The sequence below is a fragment of the Crinia signifera genome, chromosome 1 (genome assembly GCF_055691185.1).
Source record: "Crinia signifera chromosome 1, ASM5569118v1, whole genome shotgun sequence".
Lineage (NCBI taxonomy): Eukaryota > Metazoa > Chordata > Amphibia > Anura > Myobatrachidae > Crinia > Crinia signifera.
The window spans coordinates 208,340,037-208,364,352 of record NC_139217.1 but is presented as its reverse complement, the minus strand read 5'-3'; the positions used below and the strand labels follow the sequence as shown (position 1 = coordinate 208,364,352).

General features: G+C 44.0%; 1 protein-coding gene across 1 annotated transcript in view; it reads right to left on the bottom strand.

Annotated features, from left to right (window-relative positions):
• The window catches only part of MAST3 (microtubule associated serine/threonine kinase 3), a 213,563-nt gene that overhangs the window by 98,945 nt on the left and 90,302 nt on the right, over nt 1–24,316 (bottom strand). The window contains 1 exon segment of the mRNA XM_083179223.1: nt 22,589–22,678. Within this exon segment, the coding sequence (XP_083035349.1) occupies nt 22,589–22,678 (90 nt within the window).

The window sequence follows — 24,316 nt, the reverse complement described above, 5'->3', positions numbered from 1 at the left end:
GATGATGAAATCATATAGCCATGCCCCACATACAGCCTCTATGGCCAAATCACCCCAGTGCACCACCGTCCACTGGGCCAACCTAGCTGCACCAGTGGGAACAGCCAGAAAAGTCGGCAACTATTATCAACATCATGTGAAAATGCATGCAGCCATAGTGATCAGCGTGCCTTATAAATTATAACCAATGCAGGGAAATAATCCCATTTGAATGGGTACTTGTGTACTTTCACGGCTCCCATCGCATGCCATATGTAGTGGCATGCAATGCGATTTTCCCGTGTTTTTGTGCACTTTGATAAAATCGCATGCGATCGCATGCGATGTAATTTTTTACAGAAATTATGGACATGAGTTGACATCATGTAAAATGCACCCCAAATGTCATTTTTCACACTGTACCACCCCCACTATCAACGCGGCGGTACGTGTCCTATGACCTTTTCATACCCCCACTATCCACGTCGGCGTGGAGTTGAGAATAGAAAGTGTGGCGAGCGCAGCGAGCCACCGAGCCCGAAGCGTGGCGAGCTGACGCGGATACCTTCACAGGTATCCGTGTCCCCTCGCGGGCTTCACAGGTATCCGTGTCCCCTCGCGGGGCTTGCTGTGCTCGCCACGCTTCGGGCTCGGTGGCTCGCTGCACTCGCTGCACTCGCCACACTTTCTATACTCAACTCCACGCCGACGTGGATAGTGGGGGTATGAAAAGGTCGTAGGACGCGTACCGCTGCGCTCGCCATGCTTCGGGTTGCCACTGATAGTGGGGGTGGTACAGTGTGAAAAATGACATTTGGGGTGCATTTTACATGATGTCAACTCATGTCCATAATTTCAGTGAAAAATCGCATCGCATCAGATCGCATGCGATCTCATGCGATTTTTCCCTGTGGGAGCCGTGAAAGTACACAAGTACCTTTGAATGTTTCTATTTGTTATTTATTTCCACCAAACAAGTAACAGTTACAATCAGCGGCGGATTGGCGTGTCGGGATACCGGGCCAATTTACGGCAGGCCGGCCCACATGCCAGCAGAACCGGTCGCTCTCCCCCACTTGCAGGGTGTGGACCGCGAGGCGCTACCGCGACCACAGCGCTGTGGTAGCGATATTTTTCCTGTGGTCTCTCTCCCTGTTGACAAGGCAGCGCTCTCCTCTCCCTGCAGTCACGCCACCTCTCCTGCGGCGCCGGGGGATGGCTGCAGCCGCGAAGAGGACCAGGGTAGATGAATCCTGATTGCAGCCTCTTGTCTTGGACCTCCCTCCCCCCAGCCGCGGCTGCCATCCTGATTGCAGGCTCACACATGGAGGACATCACCCAACAGATGGCATGTGATAATTCTCCATAGGTCAGGGTTGCGTACCTGACCCTCTCCTTCAGGGAGAAAATGCTCTGTTCCTGGACTTCCCTGGTAATGTATGATTGCCATCACCTGTGGGGAGCTAGGTAATTGATAAGAAATGTGTTTCACCACAGGTAATCATACATTACCAGGGAATTCCAGGAACAGAGCATTTTCTCCCTGAAGGAGAGGGTCAGGTAGGCAACCCTGCCATAGGTTTTAATGGAAATTATCCTATGTCAAGGTAAACATTTATCTACTGACATCCTATCAATGACTAGCTGGGAGCTTAGAAGTTTTTAATTATTTTATATGGCCAATAATGACATACTATTTTTGGGTAAAAATATGCAAAATGCTGGAAATTGGGATACAAGGTATGGGACAGGTATATGGGGATACTGCATGAGTGGAGCAGGTGCTTTTAGTCTTGCATGTGGGAGTTATTGTTTTTTTTTTTTTGGGGGGGGGTGCATATTATTAAAATAAGTGGATTAAAATGACCCAAATATGTATACTATTACTTATTTTTACGTATCCTTTATTTTAGTAGTGCATTTATTTCAAAAAATGTGTTCTAGAATTTTTTCAGTGTTTTAAATGATTGCATAAAGCAGCCATTTGGCACATGCAATCAGCTCCTAACTGCCATGATACATGCTGTGTTTGAAACAAATGTCAATTAGGAGCCAGTTGGTAATCCTTCTCCATTTTATTACTTTTCAAACGTTAGTACGTCAATAACAGATATACTAACCCCCCTCCCTCTTGCTATCTATAGCCCATGGAAAATGAACCAAAAAATCAGGCTCTAATAAATGTAAATAATAATCAAATGTCATGTGTAAAAGTATAATATATTAATTAGCAGCAGAAAAATTGACAGCCCTATGGAAGTCCATCCAAAGCAGTGACCTGGGCACTCACTGCTGATAATACAGGGGCATAGTGACATATGGGACAGGGGCCTGGTCAATTACCGTTGGTGACACAGGGGCAAGGTGGCACTTACTACAAATTACATGCTAAGTGGGCACGAAACTGAAATTACTTTGGCTATTACAGCCGGGAGCACTTGCTGCAAGGTGATTTGGGCAATTACTACTTGGCCTTAATGCGACTTGGTCAATTACTGTGGAGGATACAGACACATACTGTGGGTTACACAACAAGAAGGAGGCACTTACTTCAGGTGACATAGACTTGCTGCATATGACAAAGGGGCAGATTACTGTGGGTCACTGTATAATTTAGTGGAATGACACAAGGGCTGGTTACTGTGTAATATGGTGGGATGACAGAGAGATAGGTTCTTGTGGGCCACATTGTATTACATAGGTTAGTCATTATACTAGAATGGTGAGGTATACTGCAGTATATGCATCAATGTGATAGAGTGCAGGCTGCACAGTGTGGAAGCGCATCAGTGTGATAGAGCGCATGGTGAGGGAGGGCGTCAGTGTGATAGACTGCAGGGTAAGAGAGTGTGTCAGTGTGATAGAGTACCAGCCACGGGGTGAAGGAGCATCAGTGTGGTAGAGCGCAGTCTGCAGGGTGAGGGAGTGGGTCAGTGTGATAGAGTGCAGTCTGCAGGGTGAGGGAGTGTGTCAGTGTGATAGAGGGCAGTCTGCAGGGTAAGAGAGAGCATCAGTGTGATAGAGTGCAGGCTGCAGGGTAAGAGAGAGCGTCAGTGTGATAGAGCACCAGCCGTGGGGTGAAGGACCGTCAGTATGATAGTGTGCATGCGGCAGGGGGAGGTAGTGTGTCAGTGTGATAGAAAACAGCAGGAGGAAATGTTATACAGTGCAAGGTGAAGGGTGTGTGTGATAGAGCGCAGGGGAAAGCTGTGTGAGGCCAGTGTGTTTATTTCTCTTTCTATTGAGGCCATCATGTTATGACACATGCTTCTCTTTTACATGTATGTACACAGTAATATCCCTTGCACATAATGCCTACACTAGTATTGCCTATACACACAATGCCCACAGCAGTAATACCACTAGCAAAAAATGTCCACAGTAAGTACCCATTTCATATATCTGAACATTCAATGAAAATATCAATTGTTGTTCAATTTCGAACATCTTTCTTATTATATTGCATACAGTATATTTGTATTCTGTATTTGTTTTCACCAATTTGGGGATTTTAGTTCTAGTTCTACTTTGCATGCATTTATTGGCTAATCAGGTCACCGGCCATGTGATTGGCCAGACAAAACAGCTGTAATTTGCTGTCAGCATCACAGAGGAATCTCTCAGCTGTCCAGGCGATATTATAGCTATATGTGGCTTTCAATAGTAGACAATCGAGATCAAACAGGGATTGAACAGAAAGTACACTGCACCGTGTGTGCAGCCCATTACTCTCACTGCACATGTTAAATGTGCCCCACCTACAGTGCATATGGTTTTGCACTGCAAAATCTGTACTATATAGTCTTGTTTGCATTCGATTTTGATGCTGCGGGTCGCGCATTGGGAAAAGCAAATGTGTTTGATTTCGTTTCGGTTTTGCTTATATACTGTAAGCAAACTCTAATAAAAAAAAAATAGACAAAATCGAACTATGTGTACGCCCCATTAAATTTGGGTGGGGGGTGCTCAAACTGAGATCTAAATTGCAGTGAAAAAATAAAGAATACAGTATTTACCCTGCACAGAAACAAAATAATTCCCACAAATCTAAAGCCCCAAACACACTAGAAGATATAGTAAAAGATATCTTCCAGAAGGGCCCTTTCGAGTAATATCTTTTACTATATCGCCTGGTGAATACACTAAAAATCCTTAATGACCCCACACATCGTTAATGACCTCTTGTCATTGTCCTGACAAGGGAGGCCCATGTTAAAAATGGAGCAGATATGGAGTAGATATGACACCACACCCACACTGTTATTCCCAGTTATGTCTTGCCATTGCTAAGCAGCTCTGCATGTTGAATTTTCACAACTGATGTGCAATAGCTGTGCCTGCCTTAATCAGGGCCATCTTAACAGCAGTCTGGGCCCCTGGGCAAAGCAATGCACTGGGGCCCTTACCCATTCTCCCCTCTTAGGGGTGGGGGGTGCTATCAGCAGCAGCTTTGATGTCCCACGGATGGCAGTGGGTGCTCTATCTTACACTCAACATGTAGGGTCAAAGAAGAAGAAGCAAGTCTGCACTCTGTGTCTTTTAACCTCCCCTTATATTTGGGGGTGTTCCACCTTATTTTTGTATGGTGGGGGTGCTATCTCAACAACCAATGATGTACAAAGTCAGAAAAAGAGAAAAAAAAAAGTTGCGGGTTTGGATGCACACCTGGATATTGATTCTGTGTAATTTTTTAATAAAATTTTTGGTACTTGTTTCCTAGCACGGCGCCCACGATTTTTATCTTATGGCATCTTATGGATCTCATGGATCTTATGCATCTTATGGATCTTGATCTCATGGATCTTATGCATCTTATGGATGCATAAGATCCATAAGATCCATGAGATCCATAAGATGAGATCCATAAGATGCATCTTATTGATCTCATCGCATTGTATATAAAGTATATAAGATTTTGGTTGTTTTTATTGTATATACAATATCGCATCGCATCCGATATATAGATTTTTTTATTGTATATGATTCATATAAGATTTTTAATTGTAAAAGTACCCTTATGGGTACTTAAAAAGTAAAATGAGCCCCCAATAACCATTGTTAACGCCACCAGCACTATCAACGCCAACCCGAAGCGTGGCAAGCACAGCGAGGGGCGGTGGTACGCGTCCTCCGACCTTTTCATACCCCCACTATCCACGTCGGCGTGGAGTTGATTTTGTATAGTGTGGCAAGCGCAGCGAGCCACCGAGCCCGAAGCGTGGCGAGCGCACGTGGAATACATGTGAAGTAGTCCGCGTCCGCTCGCCACACTATATAAACTCAACTCCACGCCAACGTGGATAGTGGGGGTATGAAAAGGTTGGAGGACGCGTACCTCCGCCCGTCGCGGGCTCGCCACGCTTCAGGTTGGTGGTGAAAGTGCCAGTGGCGTTAACAATGGTTATTGGGGGCTCACGATTTTTATCTTATGGCATCTTATGGATCTCATGGATCTTTTATCTTATGGATCTCATCTTATGGATCTCATGGATCTTATGCATCTTATGGATGCATAAGATCCATGAGATCCATAAGATGAGATCCATAAGATGCGATATTGTACATACAATTAAAAATCTTTTCAATTGTATGTGATCGCATAAGATTGTATGCCTAAAGGTGCCCACAGACGCTACAATTGTACTGTGCTATGCGTTTTTGACTGTACAATGGTTCTATACAATTTTTCTTCCAGCTTGCTATGAGATGTGCACTTGGATGCATGTGATGAACCCATGTTTGTAATGTTAAATTTCAGATGTAGTCTAAAAAGTACGTGCAGCACGTACTTTTTTAGACATACAATATCGGGCTTATCGCATCGCACAAGCCCATAAACACCATCCAATAATTGTACATAAGATGCAATTTGTGCTTAAAAAGTACAAAACGCATTCGATATTTGATGCGTCTGTGGGCACCTTTAATTAAGGCATACAATCTTATGCGATGGGTGCCGTGCTAGGAAACAAGTACCAAATTTTTTATTAAAAATGACCCTTTTGTTTTTCCTTTATTTCAGTGAAACTCAGGGCCATGTAACATATGTTAGACAAGATGAAATAAGGGGTAAATCACATATACTTTAGACAAACCAACATGTATTGTGTATAAAGAGAAAGTTAGGAAAATATTTGTGCAGAAAAATAGCATTTAAAAATGCAGAGCCTTTGTTATGCTGTGTGTTAAAGTAAAAAAGCACTGGTTTCGTTTGAAGAGCTATATTGCTACTGTATCACTCTGTTTCTTGGAACAGAGCCCAGGCTTTTATACAATTAGGATGTACTATTGTAGATATAGATATTGGTATTTATTATACAAAGTAACTTATTATATCTTTGTAAAGAGACCTGATGTAACGACAGGACTTCTGTTTATTGGTAGAGGTGATTTCCAATGCCAATTAATGCACTATATCATGGGTCCTCAAACTGCGGCCCTCCAGATGTTGTGAAACTACAAATCCCAGCATGCCTTGCCACAGTTTTGCTATAAGGGAGTGTTAAAACTGTGGCAAGGCATGATGGGATTTGTAGTTTCACAACATCTGGAGGGCCGCAGTTTGAGGACCCATGCACTATATCACTTATAGATCCAGTGGAAAAACAAGAGATCCAAATGAGAATATCACCTCTCAGATAATCACCACAGTGTAGTATATGTCCCAAGGCAAGCTCCTTCACTGGCTGATAACTGGATCTATAAGGTCCATCCGTATGAATACGGCCCTGTGAGCCCAATATTCCAGGATTTCACCCTTACAGAAACTATCCAGCACACTAAGCCAGATTGGCTTCCCCCAAATCCATCCCCTTACTTATTTTACCTTGTCCTGAATGAAATATTAGGTACCATGCAGGCCTAATAATAAAATTATTTTGTCACACCCCTGATGAAGTCGTTCTGACGAAACGCGTTGGGTTTTAATAAAGAACTTTGATCTTGAACGAATCTCACATATCATTCTGGAAGGGGATAAAGAATTGTCATATGAAATGTGATTGGTGTTTCATTCAGTAACCATTGTATGATTGACTAGGTGGTACTAAGTCTAGCGCTCTCCGATAATTTATTTCTCTTGTATCTTTGTTGTTAGACTCTCACTAACAGGGGAGCCTTATCGGAGTAGCAGCTGATTATAAATCCTTTAGCGCAATACGAAGGCCGGATTGTATATATATATATATATATATATATATATATATATATATATATATATATATATACAGGGCTCTTTTTCAGCAGGCTCCAGCAGGAACTGAGGCCCTTATTCTAGTTCACTCTTTCTGACAAAATATTTCTTAGATGGACAAAACCATGTGCACTGCAGGTGAGGCAGGTGTAAAACCCCACCCAAATCTAATTATCTCTGCACAAGTAACACCTGCCTCACCTGCAGTGCACATGGTTTTGTCCATCTAAGAAATATTTTGTCAGAAAGAGTGAACTAGAGTAAGGGCCCCAGTTCCTGCTGGAGCCTGCTGAAAAATAGCCCTGTATATATATATATATATATATATATATATATATATATATATATATATATATATATATATATATATATATATATATATATATATATATATATATATATATATATATATATATATATATATATATATATATATATATATATAGCATATCTGTACGTCAAAGAAAAAAATTCTGTAGGAGAGATTTCTTGGCTTTCACTGCCTAAACCAGTGGTCTTCAACCTGTTGCTCGATCTGGGTGGCTCGACCACTGCAGCCGCCCGCCCGCGAATCAGTCCGCCAGCGAGTCAGGCAGCCCGTCCCTCCTTCCCTCCTTCCTTCCCTCCCTCCATTGGCCACTGCCACTGCTGCTTCCAGTTCTGAGTATCACTGTGAGTGAATGGGCCGTCAGCAAATCAGAGCACCGCGGGACAATCAAAAGCCAGCCTGCAAGCTTTGATCTGCTGATGACCCAGGCACAGGGAGGGGAAGCGACGGCAGAGGAGACCGTGCAGAGAACGGAGGAGCCTTCCAGCCCAGCCAGCCCCAGAATCTCCTCCCCCGGCAGGAGCAACAAATCCAGTAAGTTCTGCTGCTGGCACATTGGGGGCATACATAGAAACATAGAAACATAGAATTTGACGGCAGATAAGAACCACTTGGCCCATCTAGTCTGCCCCTTTTTTTAAACATGTTACCTCAAACCATATTTGATCCTTATTTTTATGTAAGGATATCAATATGCTTATCCCAAGCATGTTTAAATTGTACTACTGTTTTGCGTCTACCACCTCTGTTGGGAGGCTATTCCACTTATCTACTACTCTTTCTGTGAAAAAATTCTTCCTCACATTTCCCCTGAATCTTCCTCCCTCTAGTTTCAGTGCATGTCCTCGTGTTCTGTTGCTCCTCTTCCTGTGAAGAATGTCTCCCACCTGTACCTTGTTAAAGCCCTTGATATATTTGAAAGTTCCATGGCACAATGGGGACAAGCCTGGTACAGTGGGGGCATGCCTGGCACAGTGGGGGCAATGGTGGCACAATGGGGGCAATGGTGGCACAGTGGGGCAATGGTGGCACAGTGGGGGCAATGGTGGCACAGTGGGGGCATGCCTGGCACAGTGGGGGCATGCCTGGCACAGTGGGGGCATGCCTGGCACAGTGGGGACAATGGTGGCACAGTGGGGGCATACCTGGCACCGTGAGGACATTTCTGTCAAAATGGGGACATTTCTGGCGCCGTGGGGGCATACTTGGCACAGTGGGGGCATGCCTGGCACAGCATGGGCAATGGTGGCACAGTGGATGCAATGGTGGCACAGTGGGGGCAATGGTAGCACAGTGGGGGCAATGGTGGCACAGTGGGGGCATACCTGGCACCATGGGTAATATATCTTGCAAAATGGGGACATTTCTGGCACCGTGGGGGCATACTTGATGCAGTGGGGGCATACTTCGCACAGTGGGGGCATTCCTGTTTCTGGCACAGTGGGCGCATACGTGGCACAGTAGGGGCATACCTGGAACCGTGGGGGCATACCTGGCACCATTAAGGTATACTTGGCACCGTGGAGGCATACCTGTTTCTGGCACAGTGGGGGACATTCCTGGCACAGTGGGAGTATACCTGTTTCTGGGACAGTGGGGGCATATGTGGCACAGTGGGGGCATTCCTGGCACAGTGGGGGCATCCCTGGCACAGTGGGAGACATACCTGGCACAGTGGGGTCACAATTGTAAAGCGCAACGGAATATGCTGCGCTATATAAGAAACTGTAAATAAATAAATACCTGTTTCTGGCACTATTGGGGACATATGTGTATATGGCACTATTGGGGACATATGTGTATATGGCACTATTGGGGACATATGTGTATCTGGCACTATGTGGGCATATGTATACCTGGCATTGCACTATTTGTGGCATATGTGTATCACACCCCCATTTTCATTGGACGCACCCCATGTGGCATGTGGTTACACCCATTTTACAGCACGCACACACAGTACCGTGTGTGGCATAAATAATATGTCAGGGGCATTACATTGTGTGGCATAATGTGTTAAGGGCATTATTTGTTTATTATGCAGATTATTATTTAAAAAAATGTTAGTAGCTCTTTGGGTGGATTATTTTGCCGCGAATAGCTCACACCCCAAAAAAAGGCTGGAGACCACTGGCCTAAACCATCAAAGTTATATCATATCATTGGAATATACTGTATTTCATACCATGTAGAAATTTATAGTATATGTATTATCTTATTATCTGATTACTGATTAATTTTTTTTATAGTTTTTCCCTTTTCTTAGTTCCTATCATTTACAAATACTGGAAAAAATTACCACTGGGCGCTCTGGATGTAGAAAATGAATCAATTGCATATACAAATATATAAAAAACTTTATTATAGAAAATGAACACTTGTGGTTCTGGAGTCCCAAACAGTCCCTTATACTGAATGAGTGGCAATTAGCAAGGAACAGTTTGTACAGTTTGTAATTGATGCTCACTTACGTGTGCAGATGCGTGCCTTCCCTATAGTGCGGGTGGCTTGGTGTCCAAGGCTTGTTGGATGGAATAGCTGGCTGGCACACTGTGAGTAGGTAAGCAGGGTCCACATAAGCTCCTTAATCAATGCAGCGTCTCCCTGCTGAGCCGCCGGAGTATGTGACCGGATCAGGCTGTTCAAGCGTGATGGGGAGAAGGGACTGTAATGAGCCGGGCAGGAGACCGTGTGGAGGCCAAATATCAGCGCCTGCCGTGATAGATGTATACTGCTGCAGGTGTCTCCGTGCTGGGGGTTTGCTCGGTGCAGTGTGCACGATGTGCCGGTTCCCCTGCACTTGTTGAGACCGGAGCTTGTGGATCCTTAAGACGCGTTTCGCCGCACACTGGGTGGCTTTATCAATTGGAATGATATTCGGCCTCCACACGGTCTCCTGCCTGGCTCATTACAGCCCCTTCTCCCCATCACGCTTGAACAGCCTGACCCGGTCACATACTCCGGCGGCTCAGCAGGGAGACGCTGCATTGATTAAGGAGCTTATGTGGACACTGCTTACCTACTCACAGTGTGCCAGCCAGCTATTCCATCCAACAAGCCTTGGACACCAAGCCACCCGCACTATAGGGAAGGCACGCATCTGCACACGTAAGTGAGCATCAATTACAAACTGTTCCTTGCTAATTGCCACTCATTCAGTATAAGGGACTGTTTGGGACTCCAGAACCACAAGTGTGAATTTACCCCACAGTGTGGACATTAACTGTCTAAAGTGGACCACCGAGTCATTATACTAAACCAAAGGTCTGCATTTGACCAAAATTCCCAAATGTGGGATAACATCAGGCGGAAAGTTGACATTAATTATTTATGTGTACCTCTGATGTCTATTACAGTGCATAATATTATGTTCAATTGAGCAGATCTATTTTATTTATTTTAATATTTTTTCTTTAAATTTTTTTCTTTTAAGGGTTATTTTTATGTTTATCATATTTCATTTTCTATAATGAAGTTTTTTATATATTTGTATATGCAATTGATTCATTTTCTACATCCAGAGCGCCCAGGGGTAATTTTTTCCAGTATTTGTTCAATTAGAGGGCAGCATCCCTCTACCACAAAGGCTGCTGGGATATAGATAAACACCCACTGTTCTCAACCATAGCGCCAACAGACATCTTTTTTATGCTATCATTTACAGTATGTGAAAAACAATTCAGTTTCCTCAAATTAATCTTAAAAGACCTCTATAAATTAAAAATGTCTCCCATGTGAAGCCATGGTGGGTCACTACTAGTGTCACAATAAACTGAATTGCTACATGAACACATAGGTCACTTTGAGGACATTTCTACTCCTGAATATTCATACATTGACCACCCAGATTGATAAAATACGAGATGAAATGGTATGCTCCTCCTCAGGCAGTGATCTGCTTAATTTCCTACCTGAACCCTCTGGCAATTTCTTAGGCCCCTTTAGTATCGAGTGCTTTAAGATTCTGCAATGATGACCATTGCATGCTGCTGTGGCCCCACAGGGAATATGTAGAGGACATCATCATCTTTTGCTCTGACTTGGAGTCACAACCACCGCAGGCTGTGTTAAAGTCTCTATAGGCACATGTGTTTACCGCCACCCCTGAGAAATGTGCCATTGGTATGGTGGAGGCGAAGTTTTTGGGCTACATTGTAGGCAGAGGACAGGTTAAACCTCATACTAGTTACATAGAAGCAGTCCTGAATTGGTCTAAACCCAAATGTAAGTTAATTCACAACATTTCTTGGTCTGGTGGGATATTAACACAGGTTTATACAGAATTTTGCCATTAAAGTGGTTCCACTAACTGAATGTCTTAATAAACAGTCCCCAGACAAGGTAACGTGGTCTAGACCAGTGGAAACTGCTTAGCAGGATTTGAGACTAGCTTTATGTACAGAGTCTATCTTGCAAGCTCCTGATTTTAAAGGCAGTTTGTGTTGCAGACGGATACCTCTGGGACAGGATTAGGATCAGTTATTTCCAAAAGGTAGATGGGGGGGGGGGGGGGGAGAGCCCAGAGACTGCAAGTACTCAACTATAGAGCAGGAGTGCTTGGCCATTAAGTGGGTGGTGGAGTCCGTAAAATATTATTTCTGGGGCGAGAGTTTGTGTTGGTCAGAGATTATGGGGGAGATTCTCTAAACGAAAAATGCGGTAAAAACCCCGTTATCTGGGTTTTTACCGCATTTTGGGATGCTGTAAGCATCCCCCGGCGGGTTACCGCGGCGGGGGGCATCACCAGAAAAATCTGGCAATGCCCCATAGAAGCCAATGGGCTTCTACCGCATCCCACCGCCGCCCCGCAACGACCACCCGCCGCCCCGCACGGAACCCTGCCGCCCCGCATCACCCCCTCACCTGTGTCCGGGCAGCACAGAGCTGTGCTGCCTGGACCTGTGACCTCCTCCCTGCACTGATCCTCTTCCGGGTGCAGGGAGGAGGAGAGCCCGGCACAGCAGCAGCGCCGGGTGTGTGAGGGAGGGGGGAGCCGCCGGGACCTGCTGGGACCCGGCGACTCTCACCGCAAATGACAGCTCTTAACGCAAGAGCTGTCCTTTGCTATAATTATCGCATATGTTAGAACAGGGGTGTCAAACACATGGCCCGCGGGCCAAATCCGGCCCTCCAGACCTCTTCATGTGGCCCGCGCAGCCGCCGCCAGCCTTCACCTTTTCTTCTCGATTTTTTTTTTAAACAAGAAAGCGCCTCTTCAGCGCATGCGCGGCAGCCTACAAGCCAGAGAACGTCTGCCCTCTAGCGCAGTGCCGCCGGTCGTCAACCCCTCCTCCGCTCCCACCTGCTGTATAGGAGCCAGAGAGAGGAAAGAGCGGGTCCGTCGTGGTGAATGGTGCTGCTGCTGCGCGCTCCAGGTCACTTACTGCTGAGTGTGCACTGCACAGTGACCGGGAGCACGCTGCCCCCCACTCCTGAATAGTGCGAGGAGCGCTACTCACAGGAGGGAGGGGGAAATGCGCCTGTGTGAGAGCGCAGCGGTGTCCTTGGTGGTGGAGCAGCTCAGACTGGAGTGGACGCATCAGAGCGGGTAAGTGTCAAACTCTCTGCCTATGTGTGTGTGTGTGTGTGTGCACTGGCACATTGCAGCCCATCATTAATTGCTGTGTCCCCTGATAATAAGCAGGACATATGCCCTAAGACTGAGTGCTGCCCCCCTGTGCAGGCAGCGTGTGCCCTAATGCACTGCAGTTCATAGCAATAGCAGGAGAGAAATGCTACTGCTGAGTATACAATAATTGAATGCAGTGACAATAATTTATGATAATAAAGAGTGGACACATAGTCCTACAGATACAACCGGCCCTTTGAGGGTGACCAAACTGCTGATGCGGCCCCCGATGAATTTGAGTTTGACACCCCTGTGTTAGAACATATGCGATAATTATAAATGCGAAGAGAGGCGAAGGGGGGCAGAGATTCTTAGAGAATCTCCCCCTATGGGCCTTATTCTTATTGAATCGGATGGCTGCGTGTGAGGTCGGATGGCCAATGTTTGGTGTTGTGCGCATGTGCAGAGGCGTTTCTGCGCATGTGCGAATGCCTCGCACGTCCGAACACGGTGTGTGTTCCGTGCAGAAAACGATCGGTATGAACCATCCGAGCAGGGGGTAGACAGGTGCGTGAAGGGATGTTTGGGCTCATTACCATATGCGTACGCCCAGCGTTTCATGGGCATTCCCATGAAAATGCTGGGCATACGTATCGTAATCTGGCTGTGATGCACGTGTGGGGGGCGGACATCTGTCATAGCCGGACGCCAGCTGCCCACCCATATCCCTGCTTTCAAATGGAAAAATGTCAGAGTGGTCTGGAACACTCGGTGCTGCCTGACCGCTCAGTCCATCATACGATGGGGGAGGTTCCCACTTGCGGACCATTCGCTCGGCGTCTTACCGCATTCGGACGGTGTGAGTGATCTGTACGGTAGGCGGGGCTAAGAACACTCGGTGCCCGTCCGAAATACGCATCCGTCTGATTGAACTAGAATAAGGGCCTATACACACGAACAAAGAGGTGAATGCTTGTGTGACCTGTTGATTTTTGGCTTTACAGTCGTTTAAGTTTGAGGTGCGGCATCCCTCTGGGAAAAAGCATCTCAATGCAGATGCCTTTTCCAGGAGGTTTGCAGGTCCCGATCCTCCAAGCAACCCTATGGTGAAGCTAGGAGAGAAGGAAGGGAGAGAGGTGGGTGACGTAGCGGTTAGCAAGGCAAAGAGCTTGCCTGAAAATTTCTTAGCTTCATCGGGGTGGTTAACCTAAGAGGGAAGGAGTGTAGTTAGGGGCAATATACTTCCACATGAAGGTAATGTGGAAGATCCAGTCCAGGATTTGGAACAGCAGCAGCAGGGCTAGAGAGATCCAGTCCAGGTTAGATGTATTGTGAATCATTTTCTGCTGATTAACAGTACCTGTTCCATTCTCTTATATGTTTGTCCAGAGCAGGGGCCATGGCTCCCAATGCAGAGGCTTTACTAGAACTTTGTGGGCCCAATAGCAAAATTTATAATGGCCCCCCCCCTGTCCCGCCCAAGTCGTCGTGGTCCTCCCCCACCCCCATTATACATTATGCGACGTACCTCTGTGCCCTTATTATATGACGCACAGTGCGTCGCATAATGTATAATGCGGGCACAGAGGTGCGTCGCATAATGTATAATGTGGGCACAGAGGTGCGTCGCATAATGTATAATGCGGGCACAGAGGTGCGTCACGCACCTCTGTGCCCACATTATACATTATGCGACCCACGTATGCAGTCGCATAATGCGACTGCATACGTTATGGGACCCACGGTGCGTCGCATAATGTATAATGCGGGCACAGAGGTGCGTGACGCACCTCTGTGCCCGCATTATACATTATGCAACGCACGTATGCAGAAAAATACAGTAAAGTAAATGAAATTATGGCCCAGCTCACCAGAAATATTAAATGCTGCTTTTTCACTTTGAGTGGCAGCCAGAACTGGATGATGGATCTGTATTCCTGAGGCAGCGTCCTTCCTGCAAGTGCGTCCGTCCACTCCAGGTAGCAGCAGGCAGCATCACTGTCCCCCTTCCCAGATGGCGCTGTGCTGCTGCTGCATACTCTGGTATTAGAGCAGAGACTCGCGAGATGATGACATCATCATCTTGCGAGTCTCTGCTCTAATAGAGTATGCTGCAGCAGCATCACAGCGTGCACGGACTCGCGAGATTACGTCATCATCTCGCGAGTCACAAGCGGCCGGCCGGGCCCGGGGCTATTACCAACAGCAGCAGCAGTTCCAGATGTTAATGAACTACACATCCCAGGATGCTTTGCAATAGTTTTGCTATGTGGCCATGCTGAAACTGATGCAAGGCATGCTGGGATGTGTAGTTCATCAACATCTGGAGGGCCGGTGTTAGCCAGCCCTGCTCTATCGCCTGGCCATGAGCTTAAAGAAAGTGTGACACATGTGTGCCTGATTACTGGAAGTACTTGCTTCAACCCCTAAACCGGACTCGTATGGATTTGATCTCCTGTCTAAAATTGAAGGGTAGTTCTCATAGTCCTAAACCCAGGTGGTTTTGGCGAGGGGCAACAGAACTGTACCTGTCCTGCAAACACCCGGGGTGGTATCCAGACTGGACTGCCATACTTGTCTTATTAGAAAATGTGTTGAATATGTGTATATTAACCTTTTCATGCACTACAGTGGACAGCTGTTTTTAAGTCATTGGGCCTAATTCAATTCTATACCCTCCAACATGACCATCTCTATTACGTACAAAATGCTCTCTTCCTGGACTTCTCTCTTAATTTATGATTGCCGTCTCCTGTGTTGAACTAGTTTATTTATAAGAAAGGTGTGTCAACACAAGTGACGGCAATCATATAAGTAAGAGCAGGTCTGGGCAACACCGGCCCTCCAGATGTTGATGAACTACGCATCCCAGCATGCCTTGCATCAGTTTCAGCATGGCCACATAGCAAAACTATTGCAAAGCATCCTGGGATATGTAGTTCATTAACATCTGGAGGGCCGGTGTTGCTCAGCCCTGCGATAGAGGGTGGAAGGCCAGTGGTTTAGAGACAGTGATCCTGAGATTGTGTATAGTACAGTATATGCTGTTTGTGGACCGGTGCCTGGCTAAGGTACCCGGTAAGTTTGCTGTGGAAAAGACAGACTGCTTTTCCCTACAACTGTGTCAGCGTCTTGTCTGGTGGAAGGTTACACAAGTTATAAAGTAATAAGTAATTATTGGTTGTTTCAATCCTGTGAATTTTCATATTCAAATTTTCTAACAAAACAAATGTTATTCTCACTATAACTTTTTTTAAATGAGCAAATATTTCCCTGCCAAAAACAATTGGGTCAATAGTTAAATGTTGACAATTTGGATAGTGTTTGAAATCTCTCTATTAGCTGTAGTGCATGGATATTACACCAGAGGGCAGAAGACCTGTAACAGGTTGTACACAACAGGTTTACCCAGAAAATACTGATTGATCATGTTGCTGCTGTAGAGGTTTCAGAATCTCAAGTAGCAAACATGATACAGTTGCTGTACAGGCAATTTCGGGTGGTGCTCCAAGCCCCCTGGAAAGGAGAAAAAGTATCACAATCTTAACGAGGCCCATAAGCACCCCTGCAAAGTAGGTAAAGATTTGAAAGCATTTAGGGCGTATGATGTTAAAAGTTCCATGGAGTAATGTTAAAATACTCTAGCAATCATAGTAGAAATTCCTCTTTCTAAACAAAAAAGGTGTGCATGTGTGTGTGTGTGTGTGTGTGTGTGTGTGTGTGTGTGTGTGTGTGTGTGTGTGTGTGTGTATATATATATACAGTGGTGGGATTCAAATAAATTAACAACAGGTTCTATGTCCTAATGCCCATTGCACATAAGGCTGCACGCCATAATGCCAATAACACATAAGGCCACACACCATAATGCCCATTACATATTGTGCTACATGCCGTGATGCCAGTTACACATTTTGCAGCACACCATGATGCTCATTACATATTTGAAAGATGTGCCACTTACCTACATGCTCATTGCTAGCGGGGTGTTGCTCGATGCCAGGGGCTTCATGCTGGATACCAAGGGGCTTCATGCTGGGTACCAAGGGGCTTCATGCTGGATACCAAGGGGCTTCCCGAGGGCCGCTACCGGGGTCCTTAACTCAGGGGGCTTAACTAGACCAGGTGACTTGGTCTCTGTGAGCCCTGAAGGAAGGGGGTTATAAGTCCCTTAGTGTAGAAGGGGTGGAAATCAGTGGCAGGGTACGTGCAGGCATCTGGTCGGCCAGTAGTTCTCGTGGTGGGCAGGTAACTGGTGGGCAGGAGACGGGGTGCCACATAAGCAGCTGTGACAGCCGGGCAGAGATACTACATGAAACGGTTTGATTGAATTCCTTCCGGAGTCCCGTCCCCCCCCCTTTTCTTTAAAAGGGTCCCATTTGGAAATTGACTACTTTTTAGATGAGGTTACGAATCGAGATTAAGACCTACAAAGGATCTTTTCTTACATCCCTTCCATATTGGGTCAGAAAACTTCTGACCTCTGGAATTAAAACACCTGCATTCTAAGTTAAGTTGCTTACGGAAAGTTACCCCTGAGGAAGTCGTTTATCGATGAAACGCATTGGGTTTTTCCTTACATTGACCGAACTGAATCAATGTCTCTACACAGATGAAAAAGTGTTTTATTGTCTTTTAAAAATTGTATTAAATTTTTGTACTGTAACGTGGCTGTTGTTTTTGGACATTTGGTGGTGGACACTTCCAATTAGGGGCGCACTCTGTTTCTTGCTACCTATTACTTCACCATTACCCCACTAACAGGGGGGACTAACAAAGTTGCTGCCCGCCCACAACTTCTAGCCCACTGAAAGGGTACCTCTTCTTGTCCTATATATATATATATATATATATATATATATATATATATATATATATATACATATACACACACACACACATACACTAGTGCCTCTCAAAGCAAAAACTTAGTAAGGTAGCTGCGAGAGAAAGAAAGGGATGTAGTTTCAGTTTCTGCCAACAGATGGCAGTTTTTCGGTGGCACACAGACATTAGACATATACATACATATATGCACACATATATATATATATATATATATATATATATATATATATAGGCGGGGGGTATAGCGCGGCACTCAGGGCGGAATGAAATCAAACAACAGGAGCCATACCTTGCGGTTGACGTTTCAGCCTTTCGGCTTTTATCAAAACAGCTAAGCTGTTAGCTGTTTTGATAAAAGCCGAAAGGCTGAAACGTCAACCGCAAGGTATGGCTCCTGTTGTTTGATTTCATTCCGCCCTGAGTGCCGCGCTATACCCCCCGCCTGCATCCAGCGTCCAGCGCAGCTGCCCGCTCAGCGAAGGCACCAGGCACCTAAGACGCAAGAGGACTGGAGTGCCGGCATCGCCCTGTACCTATATATATATATATATAACGTGGGAGCAATAATTGGCCACTCTCCAGACTTTATACCATATTGCCAATTGGATTTTTAGGTTATGATGTGGCGGCGTACTGTATAAAGTCTGGAGAGTGGCCTCTCACTGTACCCACATTGAATATTAGGATACCAATCACAATTGTACGCCCCCAGCAGTACATATTTGTTAGTGAGTGCTGCCCTAATCCAGAATATCTATCTATCTATCTATCTATCATCTACTGTACATATATATGTCTAGTGTCAGTGATTTTCTGACACACTGCCATCTGCTGGCAGAGAGTGAAACTACATCTCTTTCTCTCTCACACATGCACAAACACAGAAGTTAGCAGACTAGCTTTTGAAGCTTTTGCTTTGAGCGGGCTTACTAGTATATATATATATATATATATATATATATATATATATATATATATATATATATATATATACACACACACACACACTCTATTTGTGTAATGCGCTAGAGAACCACCACAAAAAAAAGTGCTAAGCAGAACAGTCACAATATGAGCTCCTGCAATAGACGGATTTCCAGGTTTGTTATGCGGGATTCCTTCTGCGCATACACATGCCACAGGGGTTCTTGGAGGGATACGACCTTTGACCCTGTTAAGGTGTGTACACACACATCAATTTTACTTTTGTTTCGATTTGCTTTCGATCTCCCCAATTCCACTCACTTTCGATTTGGCCTTTGTATTCCATTCGATTTCACATTCGATCTGCAATTTCGATATTGAATTCGATTTACATTCAATTTACTGGATCAAATTCGATATTTCCTTGCCTGCACAGTCTATTTTTCTTTTCGATATAGAGAAAATGGAAGCGCGCATCGAATCGAATGCAGATCAAAAGCATCTTAAAAACCATTCAATTTCGATTTGGTTTTGCTTCTATAGGCAAAATAGAATTGAAAACCTGTCAAAATCAAAGCGTGTGTACACCCCTTATGATACCTGGGTTGAGTACCCGGGGAGTTTCACCCTTTCACAAACACACACAAAAAGGACCTGTGTTGAACGGCAAATGTTTGACCCAGTAATTTGCTTTTCTGTGTGAAAGGGGTCCGGCATAAGTCATCTTGTATTTCAATAGTAATCTAATTTCATATTTAATCTATTATCATTAACCAATAATTAATTGACATCACAAGAATTCTAGCTACAATCACGTTATCTCGCAAATTTACTATCCTATGCATTTGGTGGATTGTTTTGTGATATATCATGGAAAGGATGCATAGAGGGTGGTACTTGGGTCCAAGGCTCTGGGCCAGATGCACTAAACTTCAAAAGTGATAACACGGAGAGTGATAAACAACCAACCAATCAGCTGCTGCCTGACATTTATCAAACACAGTCTGTGACATGACAGGTAGAAGCTGATTGGCTTTTTTTTTTTTTTTTACTTTTGAAGCTTGATACATCTGGCCCTCTGAATGCATAATTTCATGATTTCTTATTGATTGCTATATTTCTCTATAGATTCTGTTTTTGTTCAAGCTCTCCATATATACTGTAGTATCTGTACAGTTTTTTCTATTAGTGTTTTCCAGTGTTCTTCCTTTGTGCACTGTAAATACTTCTCTTCCTAGATGAGATCCTAACCATGAAGGAGTTAACCTCCCTTGTCTGCATGGAGATTCCCCTCTCCTCCCTCTGTTAATGCTGTAATCATTCAACAGCGACTATACCCCTTATTTCCCTGTTAGCCGGGAGCTGGATGGTGTTTCCCTGGAAACGCCATGGATTTCTTCCCATCCTTATTATATCTGCAGCTACCGCACTGTAGGAGAGGGACATCCGTCCCCCTGCATGTGACATTTCCTCTTGTAGAATTTGCTTTGCTGGCAAGCCGCCAGCTGTCAGGGAATTAGTGTGTATGCTCTGTGGCCCAGAGGTCATTAGAAATGACACAGGAAGACAGTGTGCTGCCCAAGACCACCAGACAAACCATTTAATTACACTGGATTTTTCCTATAGTTTTTTTTTAAATGCAGGAAAAACAGATTTTAACCTTGTGGCAAACCAATACAAAATGAATGTATTTTATGTATTTGAAGAGTCGCTTTTCTTATTGCTTTAGAATTATTCATTATATTTATGTCTCGATTAATTAGTGTTATCACTGACAGGACTAATAAGACTGTAAGTTAGTTTAGTTCCTAGACAATATAAACAGATGTGCATACAATTATTTGTGTCAACCTATTGTATATAGTTGCATTTGCATATAATGGATATGTAATGCTTTATATAGTGAACACTCCAAATTATACATTTCAGCCGCACAAGTGAAAAAGATGTTAAAATTGCATGCAGGCACATAACTTATATATATATATATATATATATATATATATATATATATATATATACTAGGTCTGATTGAAAATGAGACTTCATCTGTTTTATTGTTCCCTAGGTAGTCGTGGCAGCATTATGCTGGATAATGAGAAGCTCATACATCGGTGTATTTGAACCTGCGGTTGGACACCTCTTTGTTTGGTCACAGCAAGACTTTTGTATGTTTCATCGTGGCAGATGAGGAAGAGGTGTCTGTAAGATTACGTCAGAGATGTGTGATTCCATTTTTTGTTAAATTTTTAAAAAGCAGAAATGTAACTGAATGAAATGTTAAAGCAAGCATACGTTCAAGAAACAATTAGCCGTGCTGCAGTATTTTGGTGGTAGAAGGACTTCAAAGATGGTAATACACATCTGACTGACGAAGTGCGTTCTGGGAGACCATCCACCATGGTTACAGGTATTAACATTGCTAAAGCTGCGATGTTGCAAAATGACAGAAGGTTGATCTCATTGGAATGGGTGCAGATTCTTGTGAGGGACTGAAAATGCCTCGCGTGTGTACCAGGTGGATACCCAGAAATCTCACAAAGGAGCAGATGTTAAAGGTTAGGTGAAATTGTGCAAGAACAACTTTCGAAATTTGGAGAAGATGCCCGATTTCCTGACATTGACCGAGACGTGTGACGAATTGTGGATTCCTCGTTATGATCCTGATTTAAAAAACAATTGTCTTCCCCAAAAAATGCCTCCACCCAAAAATGAAGATGATCACATATAATTCTCCTACCCCTGAAACACTGCAGCACGGATAATTGTTTCTCCCCCACCGTATGCTTGCCGTAACATTTCATGTGTTTCATTTCCGCTTTATACAAGTTTAACACACAATTCAATAACATATCTCTGACGTAATCTCACAAACATGTCTTCTTCATCTGCCATGAAGAAACGTGCCACTCCCTGTGACCACTGCAATCCGGATATGGATCGCTACTTTTTAAGTAGGCATAAATACCAATAAATGCAGCATCTAGTGACCGTGGGGCTGATTCACCCTGGGTGAATCAGTCCCACAGTCACTAGATGCTGCATTTATTGGTATTTATGCCTACTTAAAAAGTCTGCCTATATGCGTGCTGCCCGTGGAAGAGGTAATATGGCCTTTTACCCATGTTTCATATGGAAATAAACCTGTGAATTTTTGCATTTATCTGAGGTGCTGGTCCTATCATTGATGCTCTGCTGGGTGCCTTGATATATGATTATATGATTATACTATTGCATTTGACCTGGCACTCGACAGTCTAAGGAGTGGTGTGCGTTTCTCTCTGCAAGCATTATCTATATATATAGATATATCTATCTATCTATAGATAGATATATGTAGTTGTTGTACTGGCACTCAATCCCAATGCAGTTCCTGTAGTGCCAGGGTGCCTTCCCAGGACCCTCTCAGTGGTCCAATGTGTATGTAGAGGTGGAGGCGGCACTCACTTGGATTTGTCTAAATAGCAAAAAAGACGGCATCTAGCACCAGGCTGCACTCAATACTTCAGTTTTATTTTCAAAACTTTCATCATATATATATATATATATATATATATATATATATATATATATATATATATATATATATAATGTATTTTTATGTTTCCAGAAAAAGTGGGTGACCAGATTGATTAACAAAACACTATGATTGAGAAAATAATTGGCAAAATAATATATAATACAGTTTTGCTATAGCTACTATAAACAAGTAAGGAGCTCATGTACTATACAGCTGTGGGCTTCTTACCTCCATGGGTGTAGGGTTTGCAGGGGACTGTTTGGGCTGCAAGGGCTACAGGGACTGAGCAGAGTCGGACTTTGGCTGTTCGGAGACAAACTGTAAAGGAAGAGCAAATTCAGCACCAGGGGACCCTTCATATAGTTAATAACTGCCTAAGGATACACAATACTTCAACACACACTTACCTTCAGACTGACTCAGCTATAATAATATACTAATAATAATATACTAATGCATATGCAGCTAAACAATCCCATAAATATATTCACAAAGAAAATAAAAGAATAGTCAGGAGCTGGTTTATTTTAGTAGCTTAAGCAGTCCCTTCTCTCAAAGTTACAGAACAAAAGCGTAAATAAGAAATGATAGAAGGCCCCGCTATTCAATTCCATCACACTGGACATACGCACGTATAGACAACTGACGTGTGCAATAATGCGATGATCAGACTCACAAAAAGGACAAAAAAACTTGAACTTATTACATGTTTGATGTTGTACACATATAATTCATGGAAATAAATAATTAACATTAAAGATTTGCAGTAGCATTTGGGTAGCAGTGATTTAAGATATTAATATTAACTTAATAATAATTACAGTATGTCATACTTTTGGACATAAATCCATTCTTGCAGCCCAAAATGCAGTTTTCTGTACTGCGCATGCAGTGGAACAGAGCGCATCTGAGGCCCTATATCCTTGTTGCGTAGGATGCAGGACTGAAGAAGGTATCGGCAAGATAGACCATGTCCACTGCTATATATGTATGTATATATTTCAGACTCTTGGTTTCAGACTCTTACTTATCATATTTGGCAGCACTAGTGTGATTTTGCCAAAATCAGGGGGATGAAAAGTGTCCAGGTAGTAACTAGACTAATGATCCAAAAAGTCCTAGGCTGGTCAACAGAGCTTTAACAAGGGAAGTGCAGACTGTGACACCATACACTACACTGCAGGGTAGTTAATTATCTTAATTAATTGCTTTCACTTGTAGCTCCTCTCATCTTTGAAACCCGGTACCTCTAACTGCCCAGTCTTCTTCCCCCACCACTCCACTTATTTTGCTAATATATATATATATATATATATATATATATATATATAATAGCACTTACCCAACCTTGTAGCAAGGAGAGAAACAGACCAGCACTCGTTTTAGATGAAAAAAAGATAAGTGTATTTGAGAAGTATTACAACATGGCAAACATCTCTAATAACATTAAACAGACCCGACAGGCTGTTTCAACTGGATTCCAACCAGTTGTCATCAGGGGTACAGCATTACAGCAATGGACCAGTATTTAGCATATCATAAAAGGCGCAAAGTCCGCCCAGAACTTCAAACTGCGGTGCGCTGTCACTCAGCACCACCAACGGTGCTTGCGGCGTCATGTTGCTAAGCAACACCCGGCTGGCTGGGGGCGCGTCATGAGGGAGTCCCCGTCTGTGTAACGGCTGATTGCTGATGCCGTCTAATGTAAGTGGAGGGAAAGGGTGAGATGCGGCAGCATCTAGCGCTGCCGTGTGACTGAAGGGAAAGGTTGCGCACGTCCGTGCGACCTGTAGGGGATATATAATAGCGGGATAGGAGTCAGAAGATGAAAAAGGGTGCTTATCTGACTTGTGATAAGCCCTGTGCTTAGCCATTGACGTATCAGGATGCTGGATGTGCTGCCAAATGATCGGTGGAAAAACAGGATGTAGAGATAGCCCTTCAAAGGATACACAC